Source organism: Carassius gibelio, chromosome B22 (genome assembly GCF_023724105.1).
Source record: "Carassius gibelio isolate Cgi1373 ecotype wild population from Czech Republic chromosome B22, carGib1.2-hapl.c, whole genome shotgun sequence".
Classification (NCBI taxonomy): Eukaryota; Metazoa; Chordata; class Actinopteri; order Cypriniformes; family Cyprinidae; genus Carassius; species Carassius gibelio.
Genome location: NC_068417.1, coordinates 15,781,802 through 15,794,833, shown reverse-complemented (window position 1 = coordinate 15,794,833; position 13,032 = coordinate 15,781,802). Strand labels below are relative to the sequence as shown.

At 34.1% G+C, this 13,032-nt stretch overlaps 1 protein-coding gene across 8 annotated transcripts in view; it reads left to right on the top strand.

Moving 5' to 3' along the window:
* LOC127987205 (uncharacterized) overlaps positions 1–13,032 on the top strand; it is a 48,021-nt gene that overhangs the window by 3,719 nt on the left and 31,270 nt on the right. For 2 of the 8 annotated variants that reach the window (XM_052589470.1, XM_052589473.1), the window contains exon 1: positions 11,311–11,599. The exons of 5 other annotated variants lie outside the window; for them this stretch is intronic. In XM_052589470.1, the coding sequence (XP_052445430.1) occupies positions 11,560–11,599 (40 nt within the window). In that variant the 5' untranslated portion in view covers positions 11,311–11,559. Of the gene's footprint in view, positions 1–18; positions 48–162; positions 482–11,310; positions 11,600–13,032 lie in introns of those variants that run through there. One more of the 8 variants, XR_008161101.1, reaches the window with a different exon arrangement.

Sequence of the window (13,032 nt, the reverse complement as noted above, 5' to 3'; positions counted from 1 at the left end):
CTATTATTGTTCAAACAGGAAGTGGGGCGGAGCCAAATAAAGTTCAGGTAATAAACCAAATATACATTAATTACTTAAAAACACAATTCTAAGATTTTTATTTTTGTGTTTGTGTAATCATCAATCCTGTTAATTTCTCTTACCTTCTGTGTTTTCTTACAGGAGAATCATATTAAAAACTCATCCGTTAGTAAGACTGAGGCTGCTGCTAATGGAGCGTCCTGTGAAAAGACTGAGACTGCCACTGAAATACCACCGTAGTGTTATTTATTATTTTATTTTTCTTGAAGGGTCGACTGAAGAGACGATGGTAAATGAGAAAATTGAATCAAACTCACTCAAACAGTAGTCCACGTTTAGTTTCAGTTACATAAACATTGCTTCCAAAAAGACAGTTAAGCAGGAAACCAGCAATAAAGAAACGAAGCAGCACATTAGCAGCAGAAGAACAGGGAGTGCTTGAGGATTTCAGTATTTAGAGGTTTATTTAAACTGCAATAGTGATCAAGAGCAGTGAACAAATAGTTTTTGTGATTTGCATCGTAATGCTTCACTCTCAGAAAATAAAGTACATAATTGTACCTTTAGGGGTACAATAGCTTGTCACTGGTGCTGTACCCTCAAGGGTACAGCTTTTGTACCCTTGGCATAGGGTACAAATTTGTACCCTTGTGATTTGTACCTTAAGAGACCAGTTTTGTACCTGTGGTGACAATTTTGTACCTTTATTTAACAGTACAAAAATTCACCCTTCAAAAAGGGTGGAAAAAAGGGTATATTAAGACACACGCTGAATAAAAATCAGAATTTACTAAATTCTTTTCATTTTAAAAACAATGTCTAACTATAACATAGAAATGATCATCTACTGAGTGAGTGTAATTTGCCTGAAAATCAATTTCATCTCCTGGTTTCAGCATAGTCCTTTTTTTTTTCAAGAAGACTTGGGATTTGACTCAAGACTCGTTTGTGACTTGGAAGGAATGACTTGTTTCCTCCTCTGATGAAATCACCCAGTTCATGGGTGGAGCAAAAATATGGCAGGACTTTTACTTTTTGGCTCCTGGACTACCCAAATCTGGTAAGAACCATGTGTAACTGTGCTATGACTTCGTCTCCGCCAAAAGAAAGAAACAGAAGAAACCGGACGTTCTTTTAAATTGAGATTCAAGCAGTCAATCAGGGCTGGCTCTACAAATTGTACCTTAACCTTTAAAAGAAACGGTACATATATGTACCTTTTAATGTTTGGGAACATATATGTACCCTTTTGACCCTCAAAAAGGTACATACATGTACCTTGAGGTCCAATAATAAACCCTATGGGGTACGTTAGTGTAGATTGTACCTTGGGGGACAGATATGGACTCCTACTGTACCCCTATTTCTGACAGTGCATTTGCACTGATGTCCTTAAAGTGTCAGTTGTTTTGTTCCATCAGTTTACATCGTCTTTCACTGACTGATTACATGAATACCTTGCCAAGACGGCCATTATGACAAGGAAATGTATTTGACTTCACAAGGCCTCGTACTGTAAGACACAAGTGCACTTCACATACTATAGATGCCATTACTGGTTACATTACTGTGTACTGTTACATTAATCTCACCTGAAATGTTGTATTGATATTTCATGAGGTGCTGTTTAGATAGTCTTACTGCCAAAAGCTTGAATTTCATGTGAGGATGTTCTTTTCCATCTGTCAGTTCTGTTCATGAATTTTGATCTCGAGTGCGCTGGTACGATTTGTCTCTCTAAACTACGCCTCTGTCCACACGCAGTATTCAGAACAAGCAACAGAAAAAGATGAAGGTCAACCAACCAGAAGGTTTTTTTTTTTTTTTTTTTTTTTTTTATCAAAATAGCATTTTTACTCTGCTTTTTGGTTATTTTAATTTTTAGTTTAGTAACTTTAACTTCTGCTTTAAAATTATTTTTGTTTTTAGATTTCAGTGTAATGCAATGTGATTTTATCCTTTTTTTTTTTTTGCACATAATTCACTTTGTTTAAGGGGGGGGGGGGGGGGTGAAATGCTCATTTTCACTCAATATCCTGTTAATCTTGAGTACCTATAGAGTAGTACTGCATCCTTCATAACTCCAAAAAGTCTTTAGTTTTATTATATTCATAAGAGAAAAATAGTCTGTACCGATTTTTCCCGGAAAAACACGAGCTGCTGGAGGCTTGACGTGTGGGCGGAGCTAAAGAATCACGAGCGTGAGTAGGCTTTTGCGTTGAGAGCGTTTGGAAGCTGTGACATTACCGTGAGGAAAAAAACATCATCCAAAACAAACCATGGCTAACAGTCAGATTCAGCGTATATTTATGATCCAGAATCAGATCCAGAGGCTGAAATTTAACAAGAGCAGCATCAGCAACGACGTCTCTATGTGGTATGTACTGAAACTGTATATATTTGCTTAGCGGTTTTGGAAAATTACTAAGTTCCACTTTATGTCGTTTATTTTTTTGTTTTTTTTTAAGCTGTACACATGGAAAGTGCAGTTTGATGACAACATCGCATGTATGCAAATCCGGCGTCAAACTGGGCCTTGTTTGTAAAACAAGCATCTTCGAAATGCAGGGAACAAACAAAAACACTTGCACAACTCCGTTGATGCTCTGTAGAAATAAACTCCATCCACTGGTCTCTTAATGCTGTTTTTTTGGTAATCTGTGCAGGGTTGTCTTGCCCTGGCAACCAAAAACACACTTCTTTTGTGACATTTCGCGACGCTCTCGTTCTGATCAGTGAATGTATCTGCTCTGCTCTATGGGAGCGTGCGCTCTTCCGGGAGAAGTGCCCTTAGGACCCATATAAGGAAATTCCGCTCCATCTAATGTCACACAGAGCCATACTCGAAAAAAACTTTCAGAAACTTGTGACAAACCGGAAATACTCCTTCAAACGTACAACTTAATTTTTGAAACTTTGTCCATGTTTAGCATGGGAATCCAACTCTTTAACAGTGTAAAAAACTCAGTATGCATGAAATAGCATTTCACCCCTCCTTTAATGCAAATCCAAAATACTAAGATATATAGGCTACCAAATACCGCAAACCAGCCAAAAAATACTGAGATGATGATTTTTTGCTCATATCACCCATCCCTATACAGAAGTCTTAATTAAGTTTTAATTAAAGTGTATTTAATTAACACACACTCAAAAATATTGATAGGTCTGGTACTGTGAGATAGAGATGATTTGCCTATACTGTATTTTTGGGAACTCTTCTCTTGTGAATTTGTCTTTTGTTTGAGACTCACTGTAAATATGTTGAACGCCCTCGATAGGATTTATGCACTTCAATTATACACTTTTTTTTTATGTAAATGTTTTTCTCCTTATGTTTTTCTTGCCAAACTCCTCACAAAAGCCTGTAACATAATCCAGTAAGAACTGGTTGGAACTAGACATTGAGGTTTTAGTTTCACCAACACAAATGTTTCAGTGTTTTTATTGAGCTGTTCAAATGTTGTTCCATATGTGTTTAATAAAGAGCTTCTACTTTGTCAAAAGAGAAATATGTGCCTTTCCTTAACTTTGCATCAGCCAAAGTAAAAAATAAATTAAATAAAAGTGCTAACTGTCACCCCCCAACTTTCTGAAGATAGACATGAAAGGGCACTAATCAAACTTAAATTGTTATAATTCATAAACACTTTTGAAAACAGACCTAAGGTTAGTCTATTTAAAGAAAACAATCAGCAGATTATTGCAAAAGTGAACCATTTGGAAAAAATGTATGTATAAAAAAGTTACAGAAGTTAAAATTTACTTTAAAGAAAATGTACTGTATTGTTTCTTATTTTAAATAAAATAAATATTTTACTAGTAAGGTTTTAATCCGAAATGTATATAACATTAAAGCCATATGTCTAAATTAGTTGTGTTTTAAATTTGATATAAAAGTTGATTTATATATATATATATATATATATATATATATATATATATATATATATATATATATATATATATATATATATATATATATATATATGTTTAGGTCTTATAACACAAATAGACACCTTTTTTCTCTTTTAATACGTTTTTCTCATTTAACACAGTTCCTCTACACAACTATTTTCTTGCATGATATTACTGTAAGGCATCTTCTAGAAATTTTTAAGATGCACATCACCAACAAAAACGAATCCAGTTGTTTTTGACCCAAGCTTTCGTGTAATTTGACGCCGAAAGAACTTAACTATCAAGAACTACTATGAAGAAAAAGAAGGTCTCTGTTTTGCTCATATTGTGTCTATTCTTCGTGCCTGGTAAGACATTAGTTACAATCTCTCTTATTAGTCGTGCAAGGCTGGTCTGAAAGGTGATTATTCAATTTTCATTTCAGTTTACAATGTAACATTTGAATATGCAACGTATAATCAAAATTAAAACTCAAAGTAGGCCTATATTATGTAAAAAAAAAAAACATTCTGTAAGTAAGAGATTCTCATCTGATCAAGCTGAAGTGTTTGTGAGATATCATCAACTTGTGAAGCCTCTTAATGTATCAACACAAGATACAAAAGGGTTTTCATAAACAAAAAGATGTACAAGAGCAACTAACAACTACTAAATGAATACCATGAACGGATAAGAAAGTAAAATGCACGATTAATATATAAAAATGATTAAGTTCAATGTTACTGTAGTTGCATGTTTTCAAACGGAAGTATAAATGAACGTGGGACGTGATTGCTCTTTTGCTAGGGATGTTTTCAAAATAACTGCATAACTTCCTTGTTTTACCCTTCAAACGGAGTGAGGGAGTTTGTTTGCCTCAAGAAAAAAAGTAAAATAAAAAATCATTCTTCCTGAGTAGGGGGGCAAATCGGCACCTTACGGATTCAGTGCTTTCATTGGTTGATGTTGTGTGAGGGTTATCTGCATAGGTTAGGTTCACAGTTAGATAATTGTTTAAGTTTTTGTTTTATATGTTTCTTTGTTTTTCCTGGACATAATTAACCTTTTAAACCAAATCCACATTAACCCACACATTATGCTGAACAAATAGCACCCATGAACTCTCATATGTTTGTAAAGTACGCAGGCATCTTTTTCTTACTTGTCTTTCCTGTTTCTGACTCACAGACAGTGACCTGCATTGAAACTTAGAGAGGGGAAGTCATCTTGCCTGTTGTCCACTACACTAGTGTGTGTGTGTGTGTGAGTGTGCGTGCGTGCGTGTGTGTGTGTGCGCGCGTGTGTCTGTGTGTGCGCGTGTGTCTGTGTGTGTGTGTGTGTGATGACAAAATTTTAATTTTGTAAAAATCTTGGAACACCATTTGGGGGAGCTAAATTATCTCCTATTTCAGAGTCGGGTCTTAAGCCTATATATACCCCTGTGTTTGCAGCCTGATCTCACGGCAATTCATACATATTTTATAAAGTGGCTAATTCGTAGGATTTTTTTTACAACCTCATTCGTACAAATTCATATGATTTGTGCTAAATCATACGTAAGAGTTGCACAATTTGTACGAATGACCTAAACCAACCCCAAACTGGGGTCTAGACAAATCATGCAAAATCCGTACAAATTCGTACAAATTAGCCACCTTGTAATAATATACATACATATTTGTCGTGAGATAGCATTGGTGTTTCCTTTATTCATTTTTCAGTCGTTTTTTTCCTTGTGTAAACTCCTGGTCTGTGTTTTACCTTGTTTGTTTTTCAGTCGTGTTATTAAAATCTGCTTGCATTTGGATCCATCTCATCTCGTCTTCATATCCAGCATAACACTAAAGGGATAGTTCACCCAAAAATGAAAATTCTGTCTTTAATTACTCACCCTCATGTCGTTCCAAACCTTTAAGACCTTTGTTCATCTTCAGAACACTAATTAAAATATTTTTGATAAAATCCTGAAATTTCTGATCCTGCATAGAAAGCAACACAACTAAAAGCAACTTGATGCATTTAAATGCAATTTTGAATAATAATAAAAATAGATAAAAAAATAATAATATTTCAGTTCTATTGTAGTGCAAAATATCAATAAATTAATTTTCCATCCCTTTAAAGGGGTAATAATAGATCTAATTATCAGAGGTCTAAAGATAAATGAAAACATGCAATAGTCAATGCATGATTGTATGAGTGCACATTTTTACGTGTTCATAACATGAGGGAATATATGTTATGAATACATATTATAAATTCATCCAAATAATAATGTTCATAAATGTTTCTAGTGTTGATTAACAATAACAGAAACAATTTATTTATTATTAATTATATATAATTAACTGTGCTGTTCAGCTTTAAGAATGCTTTTCTCACAATGCTTAGAACAGTGGTTCTTAAACCTTTTATACCACCTGAGAAAATATTTGGCTGTCCAATTTACCACCAAAATGACCAATATTAAACTACAGTAGTATAGTAGGCCTAACAGCTACAGCTCTGCACAGTTAAAAAATGAGGCAGGTGTATTCCTAATAAGTATATTTATTGTTGTCAGACACTTTAAAATTGTTAATACACAATTTGAACATTAACACTGCACAGTGCATACAAACAGGTGAATAAAAATTTAAATAGTGATTACATTAAAAAGTGTTGAAACGTTAAATAAAAACTGTACTGTACTGTAAATGCAAAAAAAAATATATATATATATTATTTACTTATATTTAATTCACCACACTTAGAGAATAACTGCGTTAGAACAGATTCCAGTGTCTCACACCAGCTGTGTACAGGGATCTCACAATCAAAAACTTGTCAGACTTGATCATTAGACAGAGATACTAGAGATTGCAAAAGTACTTTTTTTTTGTCCTCTTATTCTGTACACACGTCATTAAAGCAACACTATGGTTTCGTCAGGCAAGAGGAGAACAACATACTATTTCAACACACTGTTTCCCTGTTTAATACTGTAAAGTGTCTTTGGCGTAATCTGCATTGTAAAAAGCGTATACAAATAATGAGGACTTAACTTGATTCTAATCAGAGGTCATGTCCACTTCTATAGAAAAGCTGATCCACATATATTCTATCTAATAGTAGCTTTATATGAATGTACATGTAGCTTAAGTAACATTATAATAATCAAAGGTTAAGGCTCACTGTTTAGACTGGTTGAGCAACATTTGGTTCTTCTAAATGGAAATTCCCTTTTCTAGCTTTTACAGTCAAAGTGCATTTGCTATAACTGATGCATCTAAGAGACCAGTTCTTAAGACTTAACATTAGTTCTTAAGACTTAAGTGGCTATTTTAATGCAACTGGTCACAGATTTATGTTAACATGGACTTAACACAATGTACTGAAACCAACCATTTCAGAGTAGATAACATTTTTTAAATGTGCATTAAGATAGAATCATTAATATTATTTTTATCTTTGAATATAATAATCTGTTCATTCCATCTTCAGGAGCGTCTGGTGTTGATACAGATGGACAGTCAGTGTTTGTGATGGAAGGAGATTCAGTCACTCTACACACTGATGATACAGTAAACCGACGAGACAGAATGAAATGGTATTTTAATGACACTTAAATCAAAGGAGATTTTGGTAAGATCTGTACAGATGTTCAGTGTGGTGAGAGATTCAGAGACAGGCTGAAGGTGATCTGACCATCACAGACATTAGAAGTACAGATGCTGGAGTTTATAAACTACAGACATTTTTTATTATTGAAAGTTTGTGTCCAAAGCACAAGGACATACCAAGTCTTGTATATTAACTTCTTTACTCTATGCATTTTACACTGAACTCAACACATGGTACATAATGCATGTTAAATAAATCCAGTGTTAATTATACCTTCATACGTTAGCAGTCTTGTGGCATGAAGTCACATGTATTTAAAATTTTTTGTTTGTTTTTAAAGGAACTATTACGTGAAAATTACTGTATTGCATATTTTAACATCAACCTAATCCACTGGGCAAAGTTACATCCAGTGGACGTCGTTTTATGTCTTTGCAGACGTTGAAAAGACGTCCACTGAGGAGACAGAATGAAAGTTTTTATGAGGTCTTTTTTAAAAATGTTTTTTATGTCTTCTGTACGTCCGATATAGACATTCACAGATCCTCCTTACAAGGTTCTGTGACTTTATTTCTGTCAGACATCTAGAGAAGCTCTTATTGAGAATTAACAGAGGTTTAAATGTTGATACTTGATTCATTTGAAGTCACCATTGTGGTGATCAGTGTTTGGTTTATTTGGGATCTTGGTCCAGTTACTTCTCGTGTTTGCTTGTCTCTTGCTGCTGTAATGGTGTATTTTAAAACGCTGTTTTTGTGGCAAAGAAAGACAAAATTAAACGAACTCAGGTGTTATCAGCTCTTTGGAACTTTCTTCATCTAACTGGATTTCCCAAAATCCATGGTTAGCATCTAACACTGAGAAAGCTTTTGCTTTTGGCATTTCACTCATGAATTCTTCAACTGTCTTGAGTGGAAAGTGTCCTCTTTTTATGGCTTTAAGTCTTTTGGGTAAATGCAAAGTTTGTTCGGTTTTACAACAGTCAACATTGAACCAATCTGTTGGTTTTGTTTGTTTCTCGATTTCCATTCTGTTGAGTTCTGACTTTATTTAGTCTTTTATTGCTATCAGGACTTTTCTGGGTGAATATATAACAGGTGCCATGGATCAATTCAGATGTGATGCACACCTGGTATGCACCCCAAACCGTTGAACACATCATCAAACTCCTTCAGGATGTCTGTGTTTCGATTCTTTTGACCTAAGAAAGTCCTTAAGTCCTAACTCTGTGCATGCTGATCTTCCCAGAATGGCAGATGAGTCTTTCTCAGTCATTTGGAGCTCAATCTCAGCTTCATTGTCTTTAAACTGGCAGATGTGTTTTGTGGTACCTTTTGGCTCCATCTTGTGTCCAGAATAGGAAACTAACATACAGTTTGACTTGAACAGTGACTCAGATTTCCCTGAAACAACTTGAAAATCTTTGTACAAGATTACGTTGCACTCTGCTCCTGTATCCAATTCAAAAGAAAGTGCTTTTTTGTTTCAGTCCATTTGTCTTTCTTCAGTACTGTGGCATGTTACTTTTATTAACTTGCATCTCTACTTTGGTTCCAGTCTTCTTCTCTTCGATGGCACCCACAAACAGTTATGTGTGTCCTCTTGTTCAATCTCATGAACTTTCTTTATCAAAAACATTGTTTTGTCTTTCTGTTTTTGCTTTCTGCACATCCTGCCGAAGTGTTTTTTTCTACGACATACATTGCATATTTGTCCATATGCCAGACACTTCCTCGGCTTGTGGCTGTAACCACATCTAGTAAACTCTCCTTCTTTCTCAGACACTGCACTTGAAGGACCATTCTTCTCAGTTAATTTCTTTGTAGGCTGCATCTTAGTAATTTTGTTTACTGTCACTTCAGTTTCTTTGTGGAGGGCTATAATCTGTCTTTTTGTGACTTCCCCTTCTATGACTGAACACAAAGCAGCTAGAAATACAGCAATGTGTGAACCGGAAATAAAATAATAAAGATGTAACTATCATCATATTGTTCGACTTCTTTAATATACAAAAATATGAACCCCCAGCTGCTCCCCGGGTTAGAGTGCACTTTGGATGGGTTAACCCTTGTGGGAATATCTTACATTTTCAATTTTTAAAAATCACAGCTTCATCGGTATGACATGAAATGTGGTGACGTTTATGGCATTTGGGATGTGAATACACAAAAAAATTGAAGGCATGATTCGAACAGTCTAAGTGGGCGTAAAAAAAAATAGTAACACTCAAGGTCTTCGGTCAAAAATGACCGGCCATAGGAAATGAATGGGAAATGGACAAAAACACAACAATTCAGAGAATATTTATGTACACAATCTACAAATCAATCACAAAACTTAAAATAAGAGCACAGTAGTGAAGACATGACATTATTAAACATCAAGAGTCTGATATTGACACATCTGATCACACACACACACACACACACACACACATAATTACACATAAACACCTATGAACTACTGTGTCAGTAATACAGAGCAAAGTTTTGAGAATGTGAAATCCATTCAATAATTTAGTAATAATGCAGAAAAATCTAACAGCAGTTAAGGTATGACACTCTAAATCATCGCACACACACGCACACACACACAAAAGAACATGCACGCGCGTGTACACACACACACCTATGACCTGCTGTCTGTAAAACAACAATGAGAAGCAAGCGCTGCCTCTTGGGTTTGTCAGTGCACTTAGAAATTCAGGCTTGGACCTTTGCACTATTCCTGTTGTTTGAGCTTGTTTGTTATTGATGTTTCCTTTTGATTACTATTCCTTCCTTTTGTTAGTTCATTGACATTTTACAAAAATAAACATGTTCATTGCAAAATGTTTACATAAACTGTTTTATTTGAATGAATAGCATTTTTTAAATTCAATTCTAAAGCAAAAAAAGGTTAAATGCTTACTTGTGTTCTCTTTCTAACATTATGTTCAGGTTTGATTATAATCATAATGCAAAAACTTTAATGCAAATAATGCATGAAATCATTCTTTATAACAAAAAAATATCTAAAACTATACAAAAAGTACTCTTTAGAATGTATTAATATATATTCAAGTCCACTACTTAATATGAGTAAGCAATTATGTCTAAAAACAATAAGGGAATTCACAAGCCTCTCTATGGATTCCTATTCTGGTAATAACTGGTTGCACTGTGCACTTACATGTTTTTCTTTGCTCTTTTCTTTAAAAAAAAAATTATTTGAAAGGCCTAGTCTCTGTTTTAATCTGAAATACAACATTAATTTAAAAATAATTTTGAAAAATTAGAAAAAATAAATTATATACTATTTGCTTTTAGAAAAATAGTTCATAATGCTTGCATAAATATTAATTAATACTTTAAATTTTCACAAAATACAAAAGAAAAAAATATTATTTAATAAAAATATATTCCATTGATTTTACTGGGGGGTAAAAACATTACATTTCAGGTGTCCCGTCACTTTTGACCGTGAAGACTCCAAAATGAGGGCCGCACAAGGGTTAAATGCAGAGCACGAATTCAGAGTATGGGTCACCATACTTGGCTGAATGTCACTTCACGTATTTAAAGCTTTTGTTTTGTGTTATTTATTTATTTTTGTAATATACATGTATAAATTGTGCTTTGCTTGTAATGTCACTTCTTTGTACTTAATTTTTACCTTGGCATTATTTAGTAAAAAAAAAAAAAAAGAAAAAAAAAAGTAAGAAAATAAAAACTAAGTGGCGTGATGTGCCTGGTGTGGAAACAACAAAGTGCTAAAGAAGAAGAAGAAAAGCGCGTGCACGTGCTGGATGGAGTGCACGGCGAAGGCTATAAACAACGGAAATTTCCTTTTAATAGTCGTTTTTTTTTTGTGACGCGTTTGGGTAACTCGATACATCATATCGCTGGCAAAAATGACGCAAGCTGTTTTTTCTATTGATGTTTTGCACGGTTTCTGCAAATGGGAGTTTGCTTTCACATCCACATAAGTTAACAGAGAAGTACATTGTTGTTTCCTCTCAGTCCAGACTTCTTTCCGAGACCGTGGTGGGACATTATGTTTGGTGTTTTTCTCAAGTGTGTTTTGCTTTTGCCCGGTAAGCGATTTTTAATTATAACGTATTGATATTTTATTCGCCATTTCTTGGTGGGAGACAAACATTATTTTCTTGTGGCGTCGCCAATAAAAAGCTCCCTTAACCCGTTTAATCACGGTTTTTTTCCAGACATGGAAAATATCCAGAGGGTGTGTCATAAGTAACCTTTTGAAATGATCACCAATTACTTTATTTTTAAGTGTGTGAAAAGTTTTGTTTCATGGTCGTGACCAGTGTGTTTCAGTGTGCATAATGTTTTTCTGCAGTCATAAAGTGTGTATATTTCCATCATTATTCAGAAGTATGGCCTGATCTATCATTGTTAATGTCCAGATTTATTTTAGCACTCAGTCTGATTTCACTTCTTCCTCTTTAACTCTTTCTACCTGTTCGCTGGAAATTAATGCATGGGTGAAACACAACTTTCTGAAACTAAATTGTTCTAAAACTGACATTTTATTATTTGCCTCTAATGTTAATAAGTTCAGTCATTTTTTAACAATACTCAAATATCTCCTGCTCAGGTCTGTAGTTTGGATGTGATTTTTGATGTGCAGTTGACTTTTAATTCTTACTTCTTCTTTTTTTTAGATAGTCTTACTGCCAAAAGCTTGAGTTTCATGTGAGGATTTTCTTTTCCATCTGTCTCTCAGTTCTGTTCATGAATTTTGATCTTGAGTGCGCTGGTACGATTTTTCTCTCTAAACTACACCTCTGTCCACACGCAGTCTTCAAAACAAGCAACAGAAAAAGATGAAGGTCAATCAACCAGATGTTGTTTATTTTTATTTTTTTTTTTTGAAAGCATTAACTGTAAAGTGTAATGTGGCAATCAAAATTGAATTTTTACTCTGTGCTTTTTGGTCATTTTAATTTTTAGTTTAGTAACTTTAACTTCTGCTTTAAAAATATATTTGTTTTTAGATTTTCAGTGTAACAATGTAATGTGATTTTAACCTCTTTTTTTTTTTTGGCACATAATTTATGCATACATGCTAACATTCACTTTATTTGTTTAATCCAAATACAAAATACTAAGATATATAGGCTACTGCATACCGCAAACCAGCCAAAAAATACTGAGATCTTGAATTTTTACTAATATTGCCCATCCCTATACAGAAGTGTACTGGAGTTTTAATAAAAGTGAATTTAATTAACACACACTCAAAAATATTTCCAAGATTGATAGGTCTGGTACTGGGAGATATACTGTATGTTTGGGAACTCTCTGTTCTCTTGTGAATTTGTCTTTAGTTTGAGACTCACTGTAAATATGTTAACGCCCTCGATAAGATTTATGCACTTCAATTATACCTTTTTTTACATTTTTCTCATTTAACATTTTCTAATTTTTCCTCTACACAACTCTTTTCTTGCATGATATTACTGTAAGGCATCTTCTAGAAATTTTTAAGATGCACATCACCAAC